The sequence below is a fragment of the Crocuta crocuta genome, unplaced genomic scaffold, assembly GCF_008692635.1.
Source record: "Crocuta crocuta isolate KB4526 unplaced genomic scaffold, BGI_CrCroc_1.0 scaffold188, whole genome shotgun sequence".
Taxonomy (NCBI): domain Eukaryota; kingdom Metazoa; phylum Chordata; class Mammalia; order Carnivora; family Hyaenidae; genus Crocuta; species Crocuta crocuta.
In genome coordinates this window covers 1,473,576-1,500,092 of record NW_027532599.1, presented here as the reverse complement: position 1 = coordinate 1,500,092, position 26,517 = coordinate 1,473,576, and the positions used below count along the sequence as shown (strand labels likewise).

Below are 26,517 nucleotides of genomic sequence, written 5' to 3'. Positions count from 1 at the left end.
TTATTTGTAAGTGCCAGAGCGACCCCCTTGTAACAGTAGACACCCAATGCATGACCGAATAGATGAGGTGAATGTACGGGTGTTGTGAATCAATGAATGGATAATCAATCGATGGTTTCAGCTCAATGGCTCTCAGTCTACTCACATTTATGTATTTGCTATAAATATCTTTAGATAGTGACTGCATCACATCGTAGGATCCTAGAGTTCCTTTAGTCCACCTCTCTTCCAGGGCAGATACCTCTTCTGAAAGCACATTCTAACCATGGCAATTGGCAGGTCCTTACGAAGGAAGCAAGATATCCCGCCATGAGTGAGACCTACTTACCCACAAAGTGAAGACTTATCCAGCATCCTGCATGACTTTAAATGTTCTTGCTGATTCTTTGATAGGTGAAAACAAAACAAAACAAAACCCTCTTACAATGAGATGAGCCTAGAATCCAGCTCCATTTTACCCTACACTTAAAATATCGTTGCACAACATCAGTATACTTTGAATTTTCTGGAAGTACGACTATTATGTAAGTCAAGAAAAAAATTATGTTTGTTTCACTTGATACTGGGAGTTGATAAGTTTTTTTTTCCCCAGAAAATCTCATCACTGATGTGGCAGTCCCACACACTTCTCTTAGCCTGTGTGTATAGCTGTTGTGCTCATGGAGATAGGATATATCGGCCAAATAACTGACTACTTGTTTTGCCCCCAATTTAGCCATTGTACAAGCATTTACATATTATTAATATGCCTGTTATTCATGATGACATACTTTTAATATGTCTTTTTTTATATATAGTTGCGGTATGATTTTCTTTTTAAAAATATGTGTATGGGTGATTAGACTACCAGGAGAATTTCTTTAAAGCAATGTAGTTGGGATTTCAAATTCATTATTTTATTTATTTAATTTTATTATTAAAATTTAAAAAAATTTTTTTAAATTTATTTCTAAGAGAGAGAGAGAGAGAGCACAAGCAGGGGAGGGTGAGAGAGAGAGGGAGACACAGAATCTGAAACAGGCTCCAGGCTCTGAGCCAGCCATCAGCACAAAGCCCAAAGCGGGGCTCAAACCCACGAACCGTGAGATCATGACCTGAGCTGAAGTCAGACGCTTAACTGACTGAGCCACCCAGGCATCCCTCAAATTCATTATTTTAAAATTTGAATTCTAATCAGTGTGAGGAACACTATAAACTTTGTCTGACAGAGTTCCTGGACCCTTGCCAGCTTTGCTGCCTTCTGGATATGTCATGATGCAGCAATCTTTCTCTTCAGTTGGTTGTTTCTGAGAAACTTAATATTCTCCTTGTATTCTACTTAGTGCAAAGTCTATTACTTGCACTGTTGTATCAATTCATTTTTATTTTATTTATTGGCTGGATCAGAATATAGAGAGCATCATTATAGGCTGGGAGCTAAGTTAGGTACTGGTGATGAACACAGTCCTGGCCCTCAATCATGCTGTTCTGCTGTGAGGGACATAGATGAATAGACTGGTCATTGCAGTGCAGTGATGCATGTAAGGAAAGGCCAAGTGCAGAGCTAATGGGTCAGTGGCAAATGGAGTGGCACCTGACCTAGACTTGTGGATCTAGGAAGACTCAAGAGAAGTGGTGTTTAAGCTGAGACCAAAGGATGAGAAGGGAGATGGAGGGGAAGGGTAGAGGGGCAGAGGAGAAGCTCTCTTAGCTTTCCATGTAGAGACAATAGCATTACCAAGGTCAAGAGTATAATCGAAACTGGTAAGTTCTGCTGCCAGTAGTTCTGCTTGACACATGTCTTAAGGTGTAGCAAGAGATGAATGGAAATACAGGCTTCTCCATGAATAACTTTAATTCAGACACATTGGAATGAACACCATAATGAATACCCAGACCAAAAGTAATACAGTCATGTGGATCATGTAGAGTTAACCTCAACTAAGTTGATCAGTGCAAGTTTCTTGGAGGGGAAATTTATTTCAATTCAGGGGACTTTTTCAAGGATTAAGAATGTGAACCCCAAATACTGATTACTCAAGGAACCGTGCAGAAGTCCTGAAGACAACTTCAGTAAATCAGATCAGATCCTATAAATTGGGCTAAGCTGGACCTTTAGCTTCTTTGTGTTCAATCAATTGTCTACACATATCTTTACGTATATTTTGTCATGCCCTAATGGACTGAATACAGCAAATCCATCCACAGAGTGTGTAGCTTGTAATGACAACTCTGAGGAGGTGCACAGAAGCAGGCTGGAGTGAATTTTCTGAAGCAGCATCTGCACCCCCAAAATGGAATGGCATCACCCTCTGCCTTCCCATCAAAACTAGGACTTGGCTTCTGAGACGTTCCATTAATGTCTTATTCTGAAAGAGTCACTGTGAGAAATCAATTATTTCCTTGGGTTAAATGATACTGACTTAATCACTTATTTTGGACATAGGGATTTTAAGTGCTGGGTAAAAGCAAAGTTACACATGATTCTCATCTGCGTTATAGGTTATAAGTGACCATTGATTCTGCCTACTTTGAAGCGGTCTAAGAAATATATCCTGAGAGATTATGAAGAAAAAAACCACTGTGATTACTCTAGTGCCCCCTAAATATTTGGTTTTTATTCCTACTGAGATTTAAGTTTTATTTATTTATTAAATTATTTTAATGTTTATTTATTTTGAGAGAGAGAGGGACAGACAGAAGTGTGAGTGGGAGAAGGGCAGAAAGTGAGGGAGACACAGAATCCGAAGCAGGCTCTCAGGTGTCAGCATAGAGCCCTTCGCGGGGCTTGAATTCAAGGAGCCATGAGATCATGACCTGAGCCGAAGTTGGATGCTTAAGCAACTTAGCCACTCAGGTGCTCTGAGATTTGAGTCTTAAAAAGAGGCATTCTTTTAAAACATTATGTTCTGTGTCAAAACATTTTTAAATCATCTTTATGCAGCACGTTCTTTAAAATTCAATGTGGCCTTTCATTGCTCTTTTAAATGCGTGGGGATATGTACTTTAATTTCAGGAGAGTTTTTCTTCCACTCTCTTCTGAGGTTCTGGAGTCCTTTTGGTTTAAAACCATGGCTGAGCTTTAATCACAGATTTTTGAATGATAATGCTTGCCTATACTTTTGTCACCTGAACACTGACATTTTAAAGCCCCAGGTTGGAAAGGATGCTAGAATTTATTATAGCATTTCAGGTATTCTCATTTAAAAATTCAGGTCCCCATACACAAATTTTAGAGAGAGACCTCTTGCCCTTTATTAATTGCAAATGTGATGCCCGGGGGGAAAGGACCATCTCCTTCCTGTGGACCTCCCATCACTCATCAGTAGAACAGAGAGTGAGTGATATTTACCTATGGGCATCCATCTTAAATGATTAGTGGGAATTAGAGTAATTATGATAAATTAATGGCTCTATGAGTTGTAAAAGGTTAGATATTATGGAGTTTCATTGTCATGGAGGAAGACAATTAAGGAAATCTACACCTCTAGACTGTACCATAGATCTTGAAACATTTCTAGCCACTTTGCCTTTTATTACTTTACCCTATATGGTATGGTCAGTGTTGCAATCATGGTTTTATGGATGCCTACTAAAATTGAAGTATTTTATGAGGAATAAAAATAATTTTTCATAAAGGCTTACGTGAAGTTCAATTTGATTAGGTTCTCAATCACTCTCACCTGGCCCCGGCCCCTTTACTGAATTTTTCTCCACTAGTTTACAGTCACTGGACTTTGAGCAGTAAATTCTAAATTTGCAAGTGAGCTGTCAGACAATTTAGTAAGAATGCTGATTTGCTGTTATCAGGGTCAAAAACAAGCACTTTGTAGATCAGTGATCCTGTGGCGATACACAATAAACCAAATTCAATTGTAAGAATGGCTAACTTTGAGTAAGCAAAGAAGGTTGTGAGATTACAACTGCAATAAACTTGAAATTGATCATCATCTGTGGTTGAATTTATGGGAGGCAGTTGGTTTGATTTATGCAATATGGATCAAAGAAAGAAGAGATGTAAGTCAGCATCTCTGGTCAGCCGACTTGCAGAAGGTCACTGAGACCTGGTGAATTACTGTTTGCCTGGATTTGGCAAGCAGTGCTGGAGCAGCTTAACTAGATCTGCCCAAGCCTGCCCGTAAAGTTGCCAGTCAGGCTGTAGGATTATAGACCTCTCTGAACAGTTGAATATGCATTTTTGGAAATTTCTAAGACAAATGGCAAGTGAATTGTGAGCAGTCATGAAGGTTGCCATAATGTTATGAATATTACTTTAATCCTCCAGTTCCAGGCTAGCAATTAGACTGTCTTATAGGCCCCAGGACAGCATGTTTATGAAACACAAGTGGAAAAGAAGCCTGTGTAAAAATTTTTGAGGAAGCTTGGTAAAGATTAGACATCACTCTCTTTTTTTTTTTTTAAATGTTTTATTGATTTCTGAGAGCGAGAGAGAGAGAGACACAGCATGATCAGGGGAGGGTTAGAGAGAGAGTGAGATACAGAATCTGAAGCAGGCTCCAGGCTCTGAGCTAGCTGTCAGCACAGAGCCCGACGCGAGGCTTGAACCCATGAACTCACGTGAGATCATGACCTGAGCCGAAGTTGGACGCTTAACCGACTGAGCCACCCAGGTGCCCCAAGATTAGACATCTCTAAGAATTCTTCCAGACGAGACATCATAATATTATTGGAGAAGAAAGCATGCATAAAATCAGTCCAACCTATGTAAAGGAGTGTTGGCTATTTATGATTTCACAAGTATGCATTAAGAAGTGGGCTCTTTGTCCTTTCTGTCACCTCTAAGGTACAATATCAAACTTTGACTTACAAACGTTTGCCCACAAATGGCTATAAGAAATACCATTGTTCATCACAACGTAATCCCTACATAATATACACAACGGTAAGAAAACTTTCACAAGAAACAGTTGTGCTTAATTCATACGATGAGCTCAGAAATACTCTATAACACTGAAACATGAATGCTTTGTGAACACCAGCTAAATGATTTTAGGTCCTCTAGTTTGAAAGATACCTGAGCCAGCATGAGGTGAAAGAAACAGGTGAATCCTTTACTTTGATATTCCTGCTTATCATTGAAACTTGAATACATGGGCAATACTACTCTTGCCTAGAAATCAAGTAGGTGAGCTACAACCAAGGAGGTCAGCTACAATCAAAGGGCTCCTGTGATTACTACTGTTCTTGCAAAGCCGTGAGAGTCTGGGAGGTATGCAGATGGTGAGGATTCTCTGCCTTTCTGGAAGGTGGACTTTAGCACATAGGTGCACCTTCCCATCCTGGATGCTGAGTTTCTTTTCCAGTAGCAACAAGCATGGCCTGCTGTTTGTGTGCTGTTGAGGGGTGATTAAAGAAGGGGATGGATGAATGAATGAATGGCTGAAGAGAGCCAAAAGAGTCAGATGCATCCAATTCAGTATTTATACAGAACCTTGCATGTGCGAAGAGCTATGCTAAGGCAACCTTATTTCAAAGGTAAATAAGACAGGGCTTATAGTTATTGGTTATGCGTGTATTAGCAGTGGGTATGAGTAGGTGGTGATGGTATAATGAACCTTAGGTCTTTCATAACAGTAGCATAGCGTAGCAGCTTCCCACTCAGATCTCTCCCTAATTCCTGCAAAACATGGGTCAACCACCTTGGTTCACCATGTTGGGTGATAACTTTGCTTGTAGACTAGTGCTGACTTTTCCTTTAAGCACACAGTTTAGCAATGGTCCACACTGTCTGCCATTCTTAAAATAACTACTCTCTGGCACGCCTCCTCATCTCTCTCAGGGGAATTCTTTACTCTACTTTGGCAGTCAGAAATGACTGTGAAGAACAAATTTTCCTTTGAGGCAAATAGACCCATAGACCTAAATGTAGGCTGTGGAAATGGCAGATTCTGTTGGTCTAGGGGTTTTTTAATTGAATTTGGGAACCCAGCTAATTGAAGAAGAAGCCAACTAACAACATACAGTACCAGTAGCTTCAGGTAGTGGTGCATTAGCACCGGCACATTCCAAGCCTACAAGAACTGATTATTATAGTTTTTAAGACTTTTGTGAACCTGTTGTTAAGCACAGGCATGATTAAAATTTAAATTGTATAATTTACAATTAAATAGATTATATTGAAAACTAAGGTAGTAAATACTCAAAACTCATCACTTTCTAATTATTTCATTATTAGTTGTACTCTTGGGGGTTTTTGTAGCCATGTGGAGGACATGTTTTGTGGTTGTGTGCTGCTCCACAGCCTTTCTTTTTTTAATTAAGTTTTTAATTTTAATTCCAGCATATTTAACATACAGTGTTATATTAGCTTCAGGTGTACAATATAGTGATTCAGCAGTTCTGTACATCACTCAGTGCTCATCAGGATAAGTGCACTCTTCAATCCCCTTCGTCTCTTTCACCCATTTCCCCTCCCCAGCACCCCCTGCTCTGGTAACCGTAAGTTGGTTCTATATAGTTAAAAGTCTGTTTTTCAGTTAGTCTCTCTCTTTCTCTCTCTCTCTCTCTCTCTCTCTTTTTTCTCTGTTCATTTGTTTTGTTTCTTTAATTTCACATATGAGTGAAATCATCTGGTATTTGTCTTTCTGTGAGTGACTTATTTCACTTAGCACTATACTTTCTAGCTCCATGCATGTCATTGCAAATAACAATATTTCATTCCTATTAATGGCTGAATAATACTCTATTATATATGTATGCCATTTCTTTGTCCATTTATCAATCGATAGACAGTTGGGCTACTGCCATAATTTGGCTATTGTAAATAATGCTGATATAAACATAGGGGGTACATGGATTCCTTTGAATTAGTGTTTTTATATTCTTCAGATAAATACCCAGTTGTGTGATAAATACCCAGCAGTGTGATTGCTGGATTGTAGGGTAGTTCTATTTTTAACTTTCTGAGGAACCTCCATACTGGTGTCCCGAGTGGTTGCGCCGGTTTGCATTCGTGCGAACTGTGTATGAGAGTTGCTTTTTCTCCACATTCTAGCCAATACCTGTTGTTTCTGGTGTTATGATTTTAGTCATTCTGACAGATGTGAGGTAATATCTCATTGTAGACTTGCTTTGTGTTTCCCTCATGTTTAGTTATGTCGAGCATCTTTTCATGTGTCTGTTGGCCATCTGTATGTGTTGGAGAAATATCTGTTCATGTCTTCTGCCCATTTTTAATAGGATTATTATTTTGGGGGGGGGTGTTGAGTTGTGTAAGTATTTTGTGTATTTTGGATACTAATCCTTTTTTGGGTATGTCCTTTACAAACATCTTCTTCCATTCAATAGGTTGCCTTTTAGTTTTGTAGATTGTTTCCTTCACTGTGCAGAAGCTTTTTTATTACAATATAGTCCCAATAGTTTATGTATTCTTTTATTTTTCCTACCTTAGGGGACCTATCTAGAAAAAAAGTTGCTATGGCTGATGTCAGAGAAGTTACTGTCCTTGCTGCCTTCTAAGATTTTTATGATTTTGTATCTCACATTTAGATCTTTAGTCCTTTTTGAGTTTATTTTTATGTATGTATAAGAAAGTGGTCCAGTTTCATTCTCTTATTACCTATAGCTGTCTGGTTTTCCCAACTCCATTTGTTGAAGAACAAATATCGTTCTCTCATTATATAGTCTTTCTTCCTTTGATGAAAATCAATTTACTGTATAATTGTGGGTTCCTTTCTGTGTTTTCTATTCTGTTCCATTGACATACATGTTTATTTTTATGCTAGTACAATACTGCGATGATTATTACAGCTTTGTAATATAACTTGAAGTCTGGAATTGTTTTATCCCCAACTTTGTTTTTTCTTTTTCAGTATCGCTTTGGCTATTCAGTGTCTTTCGTGATTCCACACAATTGTAGGATTGTTTGTTCTAGTTCTGTGAGAAATGCTGTTGTTATTGTGATAGGGATTGGCTTAAAAGTGTAGATTGCTTTCAGTAGTATAGATTTTTTTTTAAATTTATTTCTGAGAGAGAGAGACCGCGTGAACAGGGGAGGGTCAGAGAGAGTGGGAGACAACAGAATCAAAACAGGCTCCAGGCTCTGAGCTGGCTGTCAGCACAGAGCCCGACGTGGTGAGATCATGACCTGAGCTGAAGTCAGACACTTAACCGACTGAGCCACCCAGGCGCCCTGGTAGTATAGATGTTTTAACAATATTCCTCCAGCCATGAGCATGGAATGTCTTTTTGTATATTTGCATTGTCTTGATTTTCTCTCATCCAGATTTTATTTTCATAGTACAGCGTCTTTTACCTGCTTGTTTAAGTTTATTCCTAGATGGTTTATTGTTTTTGGTACAATTGTAAATGAGATTGCTTTCCGAGTTTCACTTTCTGCTGCTTCATTGTTAGTGTGTAGGAATGCAACAGATTTCTGCATGTTGATTCTGTATCTTGTGACTTTACTGAATTGATTTATCAGTTCTAGTATTTTTTTGGTGAAGTCTTTAAGATTTTCTGCGTAGTGCATCATGCCATGTGCAAATAATGAAAGTTTTACCTCTTCCTTACCAGTTTGGATGTCTTTTATTTCTTTTTGTTGTCTAAGTACTGTGGCTTGGACTTCCAATACCTTGTGGAGTAAAAGTAGTGAGAGTGGGTCTCCTTGTTTTGTCCTGACCTTAGGGACAAACCTCTCAGTTTTTCACCATTTAGCAAGATGTCAGCTGTGGGTTTTTCATAGAAGGCCTGTATTATTTGAGGCATGTTCCCTCACAACCTTCTTTGCTGAGGGTTTCTGTCATGCTGCGTAGCTTTCACAGCTTACCATTCAGGAACACCATTTTGGAAGCTGGAAACCAGCCATGGTGGGAGTATTTATACCATGGGAATTGGCAAGCAACAGAAATCAGGGCTCCTCCTCAAAACTGGAGCGCTAGTTGTCAAACATTTAACACCAGAATGCTTCCTCCGTCTACAATAACTTAGATACTGAGATTGATAGGCACTGAAAGGGGCAAAAAAAAAAAAAATTTGAATAAGCAATGATGCTAAACTTTGGGTAAAAGAGATAAATCACGGCTCTTGTAATATACACAGCTGCAGGTGCCCGAGGAGCTAGTGCAGAGATGCCCATACGTTCTCTGTTCATGGAGGCCTTGGTGTCAGTGTTCTTCAGAGGAACAGAACTGCTAACACACACACACACACACACACACACACACACACGCACACGGCATCTTTTTAAAGTCATGACTCATGCAGCGCATGGTCAGGCTGGCAGGAGGAAAACTCCAGTGCGGAGGCTGCTGTCTTAAGGCAGTTTCTTCTTCTCAAAGAAACCTCTGTTTTTGCTCTCAGGGGCTTTCAACTGATTGGATGAGGCCCACCCATATTATTGAGAGTATTATCTTTTACTTCAGTTATACATCTTAACCCTGTCTATAATACACCTTATAGCAACGCGGTGATAAGTGTTTCACTAAATTACTGGCACTGGGACCCAAATTTGTCACCGTCCCTCTAAAATGAGTCCTCGATACCCCTCGGCCAGAAGAAGAAATACTTGCTATTTCTTAATTTAATCTGAACAGTTGGGAATTTACATCATAAAAAGCTTAGTAGGCAATTGTAAATACTACATATATATTATAGGAACATTTAAAAAATATAGTTCTTGGGGTACTTGGGTGGCTCAGTGTCTGACTTCAGCTCGGGTCATGATCTCATGGTTTATGGCTTCAAGCTCTGCATCCAGCTCTGTGCTGAGAGCTCAGAGCCTGGAGCCTGCTTCAGATTCTGTGTCTTCCTCTCTCTGCTCTTCTCCCACTTACACTCTGTCTCTCTCTTCTCTAAATAAACATTAAACATCAAGTTTTAAACAGTCACAACTATTTACTAATGGGCAGTGCACAACTTCTCAAAGCCTAGAGTAAAATTGGGCATCATCGCCATCATTTCCTGTTTCATACTGATTTTTTCACATGCTATCCATGTGCAAATAAAGGAAGTTAAGAGAAATTAGTGAAAAACCCAGCTTCACAAAGGTACGACATCATTGAAAGCATGTAGTAAAATCTGATGCTGAAACTTGAACTCCTTCCAACAGTTATTTTTTGCAGTTTCCTACGAATGTTGAGTTTCTCTGAAAACGTAAAATATTCATTGATGTCTCTGTTTTGCTGCTGTGGTCTCGTGGATCTTGTCACAAGTGAGACTGGTGACAAGGGTAAGCTTTGGGGACAGATCTTCCCTAGCTTAAGGATGAAGCTACTTAATCTTTGTATGATTCCGTTTCCTAGTTTGTCAAATAAAGACAGTATAGACCCTTCACAGTCCCTGACATAAGCTCAGAAAATGCTGGAGCGCCTGGGTGGCGCAGTCAGTTAAGGGTCCGACTTCAGCTCAGGTCATGATCTCACAGTTCGTGGGTTTGAGCCCCACGTCGGGCTCTGTGCTGACAGCTAGCTCAGAGCCTGGAGCCTGCTTCTGATTCTGTGTCTCCCTCTCTCTTTGACCCTCCCCCCTGCTCATGCTGTCTCTATCTCTCTCTCAAAAATAATAAAATAAAATAAAATAAATAAAATAAAATAAAATTAAAATAAAATAAAATAAAATAGAAGTAAAGTAAAATAAAATAAAGAAAATGCTGGGCAGATAGACAGAGTACCTCGTAGGGGGTGTGGTGACGTGCCACTGCATTTTGCTTATCCTGTTCCCAGACACCAGGATGTGATAACTGAAGTTGTCTGTGCTTGTATAGCTTTCATTTTGATTCTGAAATACAGAAATAATGAGAGCCAGATTTCTCTACTGTCTTAGGTCTTGAAGGACTGTCTTGAGGTCAACAAATGAACATTTTGCATGTTGAAGAGATTTGGTTATCATTTGACTACTTTCCATATAAACATTTTATGCTGAAATACAAACTTGGTGAGGCTTATTGTGAAAGAAGTGAAGAGGGAAAGGCCTCCACGGGCCGTTGCTGAGTTTATCGGAATAGCTGCAGGAAGAACTTTTGGAAAAGATTGCCCAGGAATGCCCCACTGTACATCTTCCCCTAGTCCAATTTCAATGACCCTCTGGGCTGGGGTACGTGTGGCCTTGGGATCACTTTTATTTCTAATGTTTCTGGATTCTAGAAACACTTTAACGAGCAAAACGCCTTGGGATCACTTTTATTTCTAATGTTTTTGGATTCTAGAAACACTTTAACGAGCAAAACACAGAGATATGACAAGAAGAGGCTTGAAAGCTCCAAAGAAAAACAAAATAACTACTTCTCTTTTGTTCCCTATGTTCTACAAAAATCTTTTAGCATCATTAAGGGCTCTTCCTCTTACGGGTATAGAATAATCAGTTGCATTACTGTGATTCATCAGTTGCCTTTGAGATTATATTCTACTTTGGGTTCTCATTCATTTTTTACAAAAATGTTTTAATATCTTCAGTCACTGGTTTGTGGCATATTTTGGATCATGGAATCACATTGTTGTGATTTGCTGTTGACCCTGTGATGTTTAATCACAATTTTGCTGGGCTGTTTGCTATATAGAAGAAGAAAGGTTGTAGCGGTTCAAATTTTCTTCCGAGATCTCTCTAGTCTTTATTTTGTTTTTTTTTTTAAATACTGAGAGGCAATATACTATATATATATAACTATATATATGTAACTATATATATAACTATATGTATATATAACTATATACATATATATATATATATAGTGTGTGTGTGTGGTGTGTGTGTGTGTGTGTACCTGTCCATACAAGTTACTAATAATCATTTGTGTTAAAGCAGTGCTTTTGTTAAACGTCTCAAAGTTTTTTTTCAATGTTTATTTTTGAGAGGTGGGGGAAGGGAGGAGGTGGGAGAGGGGCAGAGAGAGAAGGGGACAGAGGATCCAAAGCAGGTGCTATGCTGATAGCAGTGATTCCGATGTGAGGCTCGAACTCACAAACTGTGAGATCATGACCCAAGCAGAAGTTGGATGCTTAACCGACTGAGTCACCCAGGTGCCCCAAATGTCTCTAAGTTTTACATGTATGAATTAAATAATAAGTTAGATGTATTCATTTGAAGACAAGGAGAAATTCCCTTTATTTAAAAATGATGAGAGTATTTACAAGGTTACTACTTCTATAATATATTAGCGCCAAAGTAAGATGTGAGGAAGTTCCCTTCCTCACTTTTCTTGCTCCAGCTGCCTTCTGCTCTCCAGGACTATCCTGCCTTCAAGCTCTGCCCACACCCCATCTCCCACACTTCTCATCTCTTGTTAATTCTGTCCACACCTTCTGTGTCCTTCCAGATACCCAACCAAAGTTTCTCTGAAAGAAAAATACAAGGTGATGGTAAAGACCAAACACATTGGCAGTTTGGACCTGAGGTCTCCACCGTCTAGAGTAGCATGTTTGAAATCATCTCTGTTCAATTGTTGGAACAGATTTACACAATGAGCTTATTGCTTTCCTCCAGAAGAATTACTTTTGCAAAATACGGAGTACAAATTTTATAACTAAAAGAATTAGTATTTAAAGTCTTTATTGGGAAGTTGACAAATCAAAGGACGACACTAATATAGATTATTTGAGTGATAAGATCCACTGAAGTAGAATGTTCACTGAATTTTTTAAAACTTCTGGGAAAGTTTAAGCATTCTGATTATGGTACTGAACAATTTCGGTAAAGACAAGCAGCCCTTAAAAATATGAAAGGATCATTGATAATAACGCTTCCCACTGAAAACTGTTGCAGAAGTGCTTATTTGGAGGTTTTGGAAATGTGAACTTAGAGGAATGAACTAAAACCTACATTTAAAAACTACTGCTCTCTCATACTCTGCCACTTCTGATGAGCTGGTAGAGGAGCTTCATGAGACTGAGAACAGTCCAGGACTATTAACTCCAATTTAAATTCTTTTAGCTATCAGAAACTCTGGGTAAAAGTTCACTTATTCTAGTGTATTTTACCTCCCTAAGCCCATTTCCTTAGATGATTTTCTCCAGTCAACTTCTGAGGCACCAGATGAACAAACTGAATGGTTATTTGAGGCGACGTATACAAAGAAAAGGAGAATCTAGCTTGGTCCCAGACATGGCTAATTGACTGTGGGGATTTTAATAGCTCAAGGATGAGCGAACTTTGGCATACACCGTGCACTCTGAAGAAGGCCAAGTCTGAAACAAATACCGCACTGTAATCAAATGGAATCTGGAAGTTCAGAAATTAAAGTGCTCCTTTTTGGGAAATGTTACCATCTTCTTTGTATGGTTAGTTTTTGATTTCCTACCTACCTTTTAGGAAAGGTGAGGTTAGTAATCTCCTTTCATACTCCAAATCTCTGCAAAAGCCAAGAATTTGTCTGGCTTTAGTCTGTAAAATGTGATGCATTTGGGTCACTTCATCTTGGTTGTTTGTTTGGACTGTGCATTCTGAGGTCCCCATGTGTCACCTCCGAGGGCAGAGATTCTGTTGCACGAACCCACAGAGGCTGGCTTCTGTGGCTAACAAGGTCCTCCTGTCTCCTGCTCTTTCCCACCATGCCACTCACCAAGTCTATTCCTGGCGGTGTTCAGACCCGGGGCCATCCCTGGAGAGAGCGCGATGTGGCAGAATCACATTTCTGCTGTCACCTCTGTGTCTTGGAATGAAAACAAACATCTGGGCAGGCATTTGGGGAAAGAGGTTGTAAAGAGTGACACACAGTTAAAAGAGGCATGTAAAGGGAGAAGAGCCCGTCTCTTCTTTCTTAGAAAATGTGACAATTTATGGCCTGATTGTATGTCCCTCAGCCTTTGCTCATTCTCTAACTTCTTGGTGGAACTCCCTTCTTCCGCATCTATAATTTCCCTTATTTATTTTAGAGCTAGTGATGAGTTCTATAAAAATGCAGGGACCTGGGGATTTACTTGCGTGAACTTCAAGTGCCCTAAGAAAACACGTACCTGTGTAGGCTGAGTGCACGAACCTGCACCTGATCTTGATGGATGGGAACCTATCATCGTGAGTTGCATGTAAGTTTCAATAAGTGTTTGATGAGTGAAGATGCCTTCATCATTGTTTCAGTCCCACATTTTCTGCATTTATGGTCACTTATTCTGATCACCTGGAATGAACTATTTACTACTAGTGATAATATTAATGATCTTGGAGGTATCTATTGGCACTCCAGTTGAGCTAAATGTTGTATATTAGTGATCTTGGAGGTATATAGTGGCACTCCAATTGAGCTAAAAGTTGTATCTAATTGTGTAATAAATAACATAGAGAACCTAAGGGAATTTGAAAGAGTGTGTGGGAAGCTTTTAAAGGATAACACTGTCTTCTGCTTCATGAGTTACAGCTTTGGAAAGGTCTCATTATGATATCAGATGCTCATAAGCGTTAGGAAGTATGTAAGCTGAGAAAACTATCATATTCTTGCTATTTGGAGAAATTGGAACAGGAAGGGCTAGAGCTAATTCTTTGTATAGCGGAGTAGGCCATGTAGGATTTCAGACTCTAAGTAGTTCAAGTTGCAGGTCCCTGTGGTCTCTGTCATGACCACTCTGCTGTTTGAATAGTAAAGCATCCATAGACGTATATAAATGAAGAGGTGTGACTGTTTTTTGATAAAACTTTATTTATGGACAATTGAATTTGAATTTCATAAAATCTTCATATTATGCAAAATATCATTCTTTGGATTTATTTCTCCAAGCATTTTGCTCTCAGGTCCTATAAATACAAATGGTGGGGCAGATTTGGCCCAGAGGCCATGGTTTAGAAACCCTCTCCTAGGGCCAAAAAACAAAATAAACCAACAAACCTAGTTAGAACAAATTATGCAATTGTCCTAAGTCTTTCCAGCCATTTGAAATTATGAGGTTGCTTTGGCAAATTTCGGTGCCCTCAGATTGGGGGAGAAAGGAACGGTACTTCAATAGGTCAGTTCTTCCACAAACCTTTTCTAGTATATGTTAGAAAGAAAACAAATCCCACCCTAGATTCAACCATATGTTTTACATCCCTGATCTTGTATGCTGGGGGACATCACCATGGTCTCTACTTAGACACTCTAACAAGCACTTTGCACGAAAGATTTACTCTTCCTACAGCAGGATTCTTCAACACTCTGGTCGTCTGTCCATCTTCTTACTTTCTACATGCTTGTCTGTTTCTTCATCTCTTCCAGGCCCGCATAATGGCGTTGACTTCTTGGGGATGCTTCCAGTTCTGTAAAGTATCTAATACAGCATTGAATTAGAACAGCAGCCACTTACACAATGCCTCCATGGCCCTACACACACACACACACACACACACGCACGCACACACGCACACCCTACCCCCCCCCCACATGCACACACACACCCCAGCTTGGTTTAAAGTCATCCTATGAAGGGGCACCTGGGTGGCTCAGTCGGTTGAGCGTCCGACTTAGGCTCAAGTCATGATCTCATAGTTTGTGGGTTCGAGACCTGCATCAGTCTCTGTGCTGACAACTCAGAGCCTGGAGCCTGCTTCAGATTCTGTGTCTCCCTCTCTCTCTGCCCTTTCCCCACTCATGCTGTGTTTCTCTCTGTCTCAATAATAATAAACATTAAAAAAATAAAAAAAAAATAAAGTCATCCTATGAAGAAGTAAGTATCTTCCTGTTTTTACTTATCACTTGACATACAAAATACTGATTTTCGTGGAGTGATTAGAAATTACCATGCTTCCGTTCCAATCTAATTTCTGAAACCATGGAGTTTCTTCCACAAATATCCCAAGTATAACTATTTCCCTGAGGTCATACAATGTTTATTCCCTTTTGGTTAGCTTGTCACCAAAAGTCCAGTGCATTTTGCTGAAAACTCATTTGTAATGATTGAGAAATAGAATGTAGCCCTGATGTACTAAATCTTGAGAAGTGGACATTCCATTTGCTCACAATAGGGAGGGGAAATAGACTAGGGAGATTTTTGAAAATGGTTTATACCAGGTCAGAGAAAGGAGCGTTATGCAAAATTGTTAATGCTAAATGTCCATTCACTCTGGATACAGAGTTTTATCCTTATCAGTGAGTTTTCATATTTTATAAGAAGCAAATTAGAGATTTACAGGTCATTTGCTTTGGATAAAGTTATTTTTAATCTTTACCTATGCCTTAACCTCTGGAACTCTGCTTCTTATTGGAATGTAAGTATCAGAATGACTTGGAGAAAAATCTCAAAAATCGTATTGTTCTATCTTTCCCTCTTTTGGTATTGTCAGTACCTTCAAATGGGAACCTGTTAGGAACATACCTGTGGTTAAACAAGGTATCAGCGACTGCAGCAAGCAGGAATACATGATGGAGAGCCATGGAGTTTCTCAGTGACAGGGACTTGGAAATAATCTATTATAGGACTGGAAATTTGGTTGCCTGGTTTGGGGGAGGGCTTCAGAGAAGCAAGACTTCCCCTTAGATTGGATGCTGTCAGAAAACAGAGGTAAATCCACAAAAAGGTATCTCAATAAATCTGATCAATAAGGAAGGAAAGTTGTGAAGATCAGCCTGTACAAGGTAAAGAAGTATACTCATTTTCCCTCAGAGAGGTGGTCCACAGTACTTTCTGGATAGCATAGGGCCTTGTTTTTGTCTGTACTTAGATAAAATTTTGAAGTGGCTTCGGTTTGTCTCATTTATCATGGTCTCAGAGTAATTTTGTCTGGGGTTGGTATTCTGTGAGATTGTTTAAGTGTAATAGACTATCATGACCTAGCTGTGAGTTGCCATTGCTGGCTTCTGAATGTCAAGGGCAGCCTGTTTTTCTTTCTTAATATCTGTCCCCCGCTCTCCTCTCTAGCACAGCTGTAGTGACTACTACTTTTTAGTGACACATTTCCAAGTTTTTATGACAAAGTATCTTAAATGTACAGAAAAAGCCAAGATAATAGTACGATACACATCATGCTTCCATCAAACAACTTAAGTAAACGATTGTAGATACAAGGATTTGAGTATCTCTCTCAAATCCTAATTTTTCCTGGAAGTGAACTGTTTTCTTGAATTTGATATTTATCATTCTCAAGTACAATGCATTTTCATTTCCCTTTTTTAAAGTATACATATGCTATTTTATGGTCTCCCTTCCTTCCAGGAATTATATAAGATCTGACTTTCACTCACATTTGTGGGCATTTTTTATTCTGGCGTTGTTTCAAGTAGGCACTGAAGCATCAAGCGGCATGAACAGGAAACACCCTATACTGTACATGGGGCCACAGGACGTAATTTTATAGAAGTACCGTTAAGCATTATAAATGGGTTTTAATCTCCCCATCAAGTACTTTGCACACTTGGTTTTCAGTGCCCTATGGTGACGTTGATCACAGGGGCAATTTGTGGGTTTTATTTTCCAAGATGTAGGCTGGATTCTCCTCCTTCCCTCCACAGGCTCTGCTGAACGTTTTGACGCTAACAGAGCTGCATCAACTGGAAATTCACATTTTCTGCATTAAAGACCATTTTAATTTCATGAAGCAAAGCCTTGGCTCCTACTTGCAAATAGCACTGAGGAAAGCGATATTGCCCAAAGAAGTGGCCTGGTATATCCAGATATATATGAATATGTTGAATTAAATACCTGACTTTCATTACCTTTTGCTTTATATTTCCATGTAGCATACACATTAGTTAGACCCATCAGCACCTTCCTCCTTTCAGGAGAACATTTTATTTCTGACAAGACATGTCAATGGGGGTAATCTGTGGCATATGAGACCTGACACTAAAAACCCACTCACTTTCACCGAGAGAAGAGCTGACACATTCTGATAGACGGACAGGCAAAGGCAGAACACCAGGAATGATTCCCATCTTTTCTTGCCCTTGCCGCCATCCAGACTGGTAATGAGACTGAGCATCTTTTGTGTAGCTTAAGGTTTCCAAGGACAAGCACGCTTACAACTGTACGATGTCTCTTGTCACCTGGTGTTACTGGGCATGTTTCAAATTAAATCAGGAACATTGTCATGGTCTTCGGAGGTCTTTAATCTACTTTCACTTACATGGCATGGACAGGATCTAAGTACCAGGTGTCTTAGACTGTTTGGGCTGCTGTCACAAATATCATAAACTGGGTGGATTATAAACAAAAGACACTTACTTCTCAAACCTCTGGGGGTGCTGGGAAAGCCACGATCATGGCACTGGTAGCCACTAGGCAAGCGTCTGCTCCCTAGTTCACAGACCCCATCCTCTCGCTGTGCCCTCATGTGGCACAGGGGCAAGCTAGCTCCCTGGGGTCTCTTATTTTTTTATTTGTTTTTATTTTTTAAAATTGTTTATTGTCAAGTTGGTTTCCGTATAACACTGAGTGCTCATCCCCACATGTGTNATCTGTTGATGGACACTTAGGCTCTTTCCACGTTTTAGCTATTGTTGAGAGTGCCGCTATGAACATGGGGTACATGTGCTCCCCGGGGTCTCTTATAAGATCACTAATCCCATCGATGCCATAATCATCACCCAAAGGCCCCAGCTTCTAATACCATCACATTGGCCATTAGGATTTCGACATATGAGTTTGGGGGTGGGGGGGACACAAACATTCAGACCACAACTTCAGGTTTAACTGAAGTCCCGAATGTTTGGGTTGTTATATCCACTGAGACCCAGATATGTTATATCCACTGAGACCCAGATACAGTCANCCCAGGATTGGAGGGAAATGTCGGAAAAGCAAATTCTGCGAAGTCCTTCTCATTCTGTACTGACATTTGGCCTCTCATCACAGGGGAACACTTAAGAATCTGCCCTCAAGAATATACATGCTGCACCACGGAAATGGAAGACAAGTTAAGCCAGCAGAGCAAACTCGAGTTCGAGAACCTCGTGGAAGAGACGAGCCATTTTGTACGCACCACATTCGTGTCCAGGCACAAGAAATTTGACGGTAGGTGGAATGGTTTCTGATGCACTTTGTTTGAGGTGTGCTTTTCTGAGGATCTTGGTTTTAGTGAAAAACATTTTTTTTTTGAAGCCAGAGCTTTGCTTTCCCTCTTAAACATTTATAACTTCGTCTATTTTTAGAAAAAGCATGAGCTTTCTTGACAATTCTTGGAGTAATATGTTAGAAAAGCCTGCGTTAACAGAGAGCTGTTTTGAGTTTGTGGTTTGCCTATGAGATTTTTTTCTGAAAGATTGAGCTTAATTTCTCATGATTAGAGTGATTCTAATTCAGGTTTTGTCACATCATCGCTTGTCTTAATTTTTCATCTGGGGATTTTCTTTAAAATAATTAAATGTCATTTAAAGTTATTTGAAATATAGCAACACTTTCGAGAAAGACAGGCTTGTTTTAAGGGCTAAGGACATGGACTCCTTTATTTTGGAGTCTCTTCCTCCAATAATGCAGCCACATTTTACACTGCAGCGACCGTGCCTTCTGCCTAAGGTTTAAATCCTCTGTTGATTTCCTGATCATAAGCAATCAGCTTCATTTCTATATTCTACTTGTTAAATAAACAGTTGGTATGAGAAAACACAGAGTGCAAGTGATTATTACTAGGATGGCAGCATTGAATGCTCTCATCAGTACTTGAGAAACATATTCACAAGCAATCTGATTTTCGTAAACTGAATTAATAATGATCACCATAAAGTTAAAATTCTTGGGTGGTTACGCGGTGTTTAGTGCACTAAGAGATGAATGCATGCACTGTGCCTCATTGTAAACCACACTCTCAAATCATGGTGACCCTTCCTGGTGGTACCTTTGGGTCATATTAAAGTTGTCATTGGGTGGCGTGACCACCATCATTTCCCTTATCCTCTCCAGGCCGTGCACCGCAGAGCCAGTTTACAAAAGGCTCACCCAAGTTTTGATTTTCCCTTTCCTTTTCTCTGTAGTAAGTAAAATGTTCTGCTTCATTGCGGCTTTTAGCTATTACAGCAACACCGATGCCTTTCACATCAGCCCTCCGCGGTCTAAAAGGCAGGTCCACCCGGTGGTGTTTTCAGTACTTAAGTTGATGTGACATTTTCCTTGTAAGCCAACGGGACTTCCTCTTTTCTGCCAAGTGTTTGAACATTTGCACCTTCTTCTCTGTCCCTCCCTGTGTGTTCAGCTTTCTGTGTGGAGGTGTATGAAAACAATTCCTTACTTAGAAGTGATGCTCTGCGTGTCATTCCCTTGAATGAGGCAAGGGGGTACTTAGCTCTTTCCCTTGATTGACAGATTACAAATTCGGTGACATTCAGGAGCGCCTGAAGAGGCTCGGTGCTGGAGAAACTGTAATGTATCACTTCACATGGAGGCAAATTGAGACACCTTATCGTTTGTTACAGAAAGCATGGAGAGTGATATGCAGCCGTTGACTTTTACCTGTCTTTGGAAAATAATTCTAGTGCCTTTACAGAGCTGTAGGCCAAAATTCTGGTGAGGCAATTCTGGGACAGCATTCGTGATATACACCGTATATTCCTTTTAATAAAAATATTTTTTTGTGAGATAGTTTTATGGGGAGCCGAGTTATTTATTTTCATTTTTTTAAAATATTTTTTTTGAATGCTAGTCTATTTATTTTGAGAGAGACACCATGAGTGGCAGGGGGGACAGAGAGTGAGAGAGAGAGAGAGAGAGAGAGAGTCTGAAGCAGAGCCCAATGTGGGGCTTGAAACCATGAACTCCGAGGTCATGAGCTGAGCTGAAATCAAGTCAGACACTCAACCAACTGAGCCACCCCGGTGTCCCTGATTTATTTACTTTTCTAATGTGTAAAGCTATTCAAAAGGACTGAGTCTGATACTTGTATTCTCATATCAATGACTTTTAAGAATAACTTTTTTTTCATACCAGTGACGTTTACTTTTGTTTTACTACAGACACCTCCTTCTCTCTGTCAGCCTCTGTCTCTCCAGATACATTAAGTTGCTGTAATATACTTGAGGGATTATGTCAGTCGGTTTGACAGGACCTTAATTTTTGCTAAGATTAGATCTGGCATGGGGGTTGACGAATCCTTTTCTAATAGTGCGACTCAGGTTGGGATGGGAGGGAAGTTGAGATTTTTTTTCGAGGAAGCTTTCGGCCAGACTTATTTTTAAAAATCAAAATGTGACCCTGGTGAACTCAGCTTTTGAAGAGCTCAGTGTTAAAAAAAAAAAAAAAATGAAAATATGGAAATGTAATAGTCACCATCCTGACTTTCGCTGCTGGTTTAGGCAGTTATGTGAAGGTCAGCCACTGGGTTGTAGCATGTATCGTCTTATCCCTTGAAGGTGATCTTGTGAGGTCACCTGTCTGGAAAAGTGGTACATTCATGCAGCAGCATTTCATTTCCCCCATTAGCCTTTTTAAAACAAAAAACAAAACAAAACAAAAAAAAAAAAAAAAAAAAAAAAAAAACTGATACTGATGAGTATCAGTGAGTGTGAGCACAGAAGTATCTAGGATCAGTTGTGGAATGTTACCCTCTGAGCCTTATTTTCCCAGATAAAATCAATGGTGCTGTGAAAGACTTGGAGTTTATTTTTAGTAGCTTCCTATTATTCTGTGAGTCATTTTGCATTCTCACTGGGGTCCCTTGCTCCAAAGCATTCTTTTGCATTTCTACTGTGGTCTCACTTTCTCAGAGATCTTGATTTGTCACCTGGATTTTGCATGTTTTTGTTGGCTACATGTTTTCTGTTGTATAAATAACTCTATTCCAGGAGAAGGTGACCACTCCCTTTCCTACTTTTTTTATTTTCATTTAAGTACAGCGACAATTAAAATTGCACCTGATACATACGATTCAGTCCAAACTGTATTCAAAGAGGCTAAATTCAGTCACTGTTAACCATTAATCTGTAGCTGTTGTTTTCCTTATTATACTAGAAATATTTTGATTCCATTTGGCTTTTCATTTTGTGGCAGAGGTGACTCCTAAAATTTGAAATTCCCTAACATTTAATATAACATTCTGTTTCTTACCATGTTCTTTCCTAGTTTTTATTAATATCTTTGTTAATATTCAGAAGAAACACTGTATAAAGTTATAATTATTCATTGAGTGGTCAGAAACTAATCCTGAATTAATATGAATTCTTCCCCACCTTTCCTCTATGAACAAACTTTGCTTCATATTCCCATTATCCTGAAACTTTGTAGCTGAGAGGCAGTAAATTGAGAGAGTATATAACATCAATTGCAGACATTTTTTGTTCTTTGGCAGGGGATTTTCTTGTAACTGAGGAGCTCTCTTTTTCTTTTTAAACACAGAATTGAAATGTTATGAAGGTATATAAAATAAAAGTGTATATTATATTCTTGGCACTGGTACTTTTCCAAGTGGCTCACAAGGTTTTGGTTAGTTTTTCTTTCCCTTCTTTCTCTGACCAAATCTCCACCTCTGGCTCACATTATGTACCCCTACAAACCTGTCACCCTACTGTCTGGGGCTTAGCCTGCAAAGATTTCCTCAGAATGATACAGGGTCGCACCCAATTTGCTCTGTAGCCAAGACCAGACATTTTTGTCACACCCCAGGGGTTACAATTACCAAGACCATCAGGTACACCTGGCAGAGTGATCCCAGCATCACTCCCTTGCTTCTCACCTGTCTCACCTCTGCCAGACCCCCCCACAGCCAGAAGTTTGCAAAACAAACAAATCATATAGAAATGTTTTAAAAAGGGAGGGGCATCCTTGTGCACTTGCTCGTTTTCCCAGGATTTTTGTGTTCAGTGACCATTTCACCTGTCCAATTGGCATTTGTGTCTAAATCGCAGCAACTGTCATGCCTCTAAGTGGCTAATTTGTTAGGATTCTAGGAAAATAGACAACAATCAAATGCTCATGTTAGTAATAGTAATAATGGGCAACGCCTGGCCCCATTCCTTAGTCTCCATGGATGTTAACCTATCGACCAAAGTGCAGCGTGTCAGAGCTATTTAGTGGGAGACTCAGCACTGAGCCCCAGACTGAGCACTCTTAAAGCCCTGCTCATAGTTCACCAGTACCCCATAAACCGTCTAGTGCTTTCCAGTCTCCAAATATACTGAGATTTCATGAATAGCAGCATCCACTCCTCTGTCTCTCGCGCCTGCCCTGCCTCCATTATTGCGGGGAGGGGGTGGTGATGTCTTTGAGAGGGAAGCGGAATGAATTTTTTTTAATCCTTAAAAAAGAAAATTACCCCCCCTAAATATAGTCTTGCCCCCAAGGGACCTGGGGCCTAGAGAGGGTAAGTCACTTGCCAAGTTTCCACCAAGAAGAATGAAACCAAGTCTGTAGCCTAATACTCTTGACTTACATCAGCTTATAAATAGCAATGTAATAGGAACTTGACATTTGCTTGAGGTTCTAACTAAACTTTTATGTGTTTTGAGTGGACACGGGCTAAAAATTATTGATACTCCTTTAACAAGGCAATGGTGATATTGGTGGGTAAAGAATCTAGCCACATTTTTGGAAAAGGCAGAAATAGTATTCAGTTGGAAGTTGTCTGTCAACTAAAGGGGAATGAGTATTTTGTGCAAAAATGTTACTGAATCAGTTAAATAGTATCATTTATTCTCCTTACCTCACAAAGCCCTGACAGCTTCTGCCTCAGTGTGGGCACCAGCACCCTATTCTCCAGAAGCATGTGTGGACTATGGGTTCTTGAGAGACTGGAAAACTTCATTGAAGGGATATTTTATTTTGCTTATTTTTTCTTCAGATTTATTAGTGCTGAATTTTATTCACATGTGAAGCCCAATATGAGGGTTTTTGTTTGTTTGATTGTTTAGTTTGTTCTTCTTGGTCTTATTATTTTACTTTTCTTCCTATTTTTATTTATGCATTTTAATGACACACATTTGTCCAGAGATTTTTGCAGCAAGTGCATTTTAAGAGCAAAAAAATATTAAAAAAATAAATAAAAAATAAAAAAGTTGCGCAGTAATTTTCATCTTTCTGAAGAACTTATTCTTTAGTGACACTCTCAGAATTCTCATTTTACTGAATGTGGAAATAATTTATACACAGTGACATAATATTTTTATGCTGCAAATCTGCTTGGGTTTTCTTTTTAAATATCATTTCTCATCTATATACTGTAGAAATGACAATAATATAATGATATCTGTAAAATATGGTCTAATTTTCCCAGAGAAAACACTTGAAAAGGAAAACCGCTAAGTAGTTTTCCATATGTGGTAGAATCTTCTATATTTCCTGTCACATGGATGGTGTGTGTGTGTGTGTGTGTGTGTGTGTGTGTGTGTGTGCATGTGTGTGTGTGTGCACGCGCATGTGTGAGATTTCAGTTTGGAAACACTTATTCAGAATCTTATATGTAAAAGACACTTACCCAAGTGGGTAGTAGATAAAAAAGATGACTAATAATGACAAAAATATGGTCACAGTCTGTCATGAAGTTTATATTACCCTGTTGGGGAGAGACAAATATAAAACCAAGAGTAAAGAAGGCAGATTTGACTGTATTATATGATGGAAGTCCATTGGAGGTAGAAAGGATGGAATAAAGTGTTCTACTTAGAGGCATCAGAGAAGACTTTTTGGAAGAAAGGACAGACAGGACCCCTAAAAAATAACTTAAGATTGGAATAAAGAAGGGGCAAGAAGAGACAAAGGCACCAGAGCTTTTGTACACATGCCTACAAAGTCCTTGGGACATGTTGTAAACATATTTGCTATTGATGTTTTGCCACACTGTTCATTTGTTGACATTTAGGGTGCGTCTGCCATGTAGATATTCTGTAGAAACTTTTCAATCCTTCATCAGTCTTCTATTGTTTCATTAACAAACAACAATGAAATTTCAAGGCATAAACAAGAAGTATTTATGTTTCTTCAGTACATCTTTGGATTGTCTAGATTTGGCTGTTCTGGTCGATGTCCTGCTCAATTTGGCTCTAAACCAATGTTTGGTCTGGTCTGTTCTAGATGTCACTGTTCTTTGGCTTCAGGAGTCTATCTCGATTGTTTTCTTCTCATCATGGTGTTTAGACATGAAGGTTCTTTAGTGGAGGCATGGTGCCCCTTCATGCCTAAATGAGGATTGGCACACTCTCTTCCCAGGTTCTGTGCGTGAAAGCAAATCTGGTCATTCCCAACATGAGTGAAGAAGGGATTATATGACTTCATGGAAGTGAAGGTTAGGGAGGAGTAAATATTCCTATATCCTAACTCCTGTAGTCCTGAACTGACTCCTCTTCCTATTCTCGAAACAACATTTTATGTTCTGCAAAGGGTGGTTCATTTGTTGTTTGGGCGGCTTCTTTAGAATTCAAGGGGGCTAAGCATTTTCTAAATGAAACACATGGACATCCCTGTTTTACCACTACCTTCAGTCTCCTCACACACCAACAACTGCTAGGATAACCACAGGCACACATGCACCACTTCCCTAGTGTGCTTCGAGAATAAATAGATGGGATATTTCTGTTTCTTATGCTACTAGTACTCTTGTTCATCATACAGAATAACAAGCTAGCTGTAATTCATAAGGGTTATTGTATTAATTATCTTACAAAGTAATTAGCTGAACACCTCCTTTAATTTTGCTAGGCCACCGCCTCAATGACATGTATTTCATCTGAAGGACACACCTCTGTGAGTCACATTGTGCTGGATTGGGTTTTAGAAATTAGAAACACTCATTCTATCACTGGAGAGTGATCTGCCAATTTTCCCAAAGGGCAGACTTTCCAAAAATAAGAATTAGCTAACCAGGGATTTCAGCTGTGGCAGAACTAGTGAAGAGACTTACAAATCATGAGTGCCTTGTGTTTGCACACTGTTGGAATAGGTGGTCCATGGTAGGGGTCTTTTAAATGCAAATGCATGAAGAACTCAGATCTTTCTACAAGTGAAATTGTCTTTGCTTCTTTCCTTCCCTTCCCTTCCCTTCCCTTCCCTTCCCTTNGAGCATTCCAAACTAAGGAAGCACACTCCTGATTTACACCTTCATGTCCTCTGTGATGGACTACCAATCTTTTTCTAATTCTTAGACCCTACCATGCACCTCAAAGTAACTTAAAACACATTTTCTCCCAGTGTAGTGGTAATATTATCATCTTATTATCACCAATTCCCTTGCATGGTGGCTTTGCTGAGCAGCTGTTTCACAGACAAGCCAATTTCTTTTAAGTATTGCTCTATCAGATGCTGAGACCAGCCCCACCAGAAGGGTTCTTGGTCATGAATGTTAATGAGCAGACAAGTATCTGCTCTCTGACAGGGACTCACTAATCCTTTGAGTAAGTATGGGTAAATTACAGGAGAAATTTTATTTCAGTTAAATTGATCTGCCACTGAATAGAGAAAACTGATTTTCTTATTTTAATGAAAATCAAGAAAAATATTTAATGGTGGTGTAAATTAGAGCTCAGTGGAAACATTTTTGTCTCTAAACCAGAGAACACTCAGCCCAATGTAGACTGGTTGACTGCATGGTGTATGTAATGATAATGGAAATTTCATGATCTCCAGGTAGGTGTGATGTGCAGTGGGAAGCAAGAGAAGTCACCCAGTCTAGGTGGGGTTTGCCACCAAGATTCTTGACCTTCCTTCATGACAGGGAACTGGAATAAAACTGTGCTTTCCTCCTCGGCTGAAACAACATGGTTTCCCTTTT

At 39.4% G+C, this 26,517-nt stretch overlaps 1 protein-coding gene across 1 annotated transcript in view; it reads left to right on the top strand.

The window, feature by feature from the left end:
- The window catches only part of GPC6 (glypican 6), a 1,100,804-nt gene that overhangs the window by 270,177 nt on the left and 804,110 nt on the right, over positions 1-26,517 (top strand). Inside the window, exon 2 of the mRNA XM_077780097.1 lies at positions 18,687-18,845. Coding sequence (XP_077636223.1) covers positions 18,687-18,845 — 159 coding nt within the window. The remainder of the gene's footprint in view (positions 1-18,686; positions 18,846-26,517) is intronic.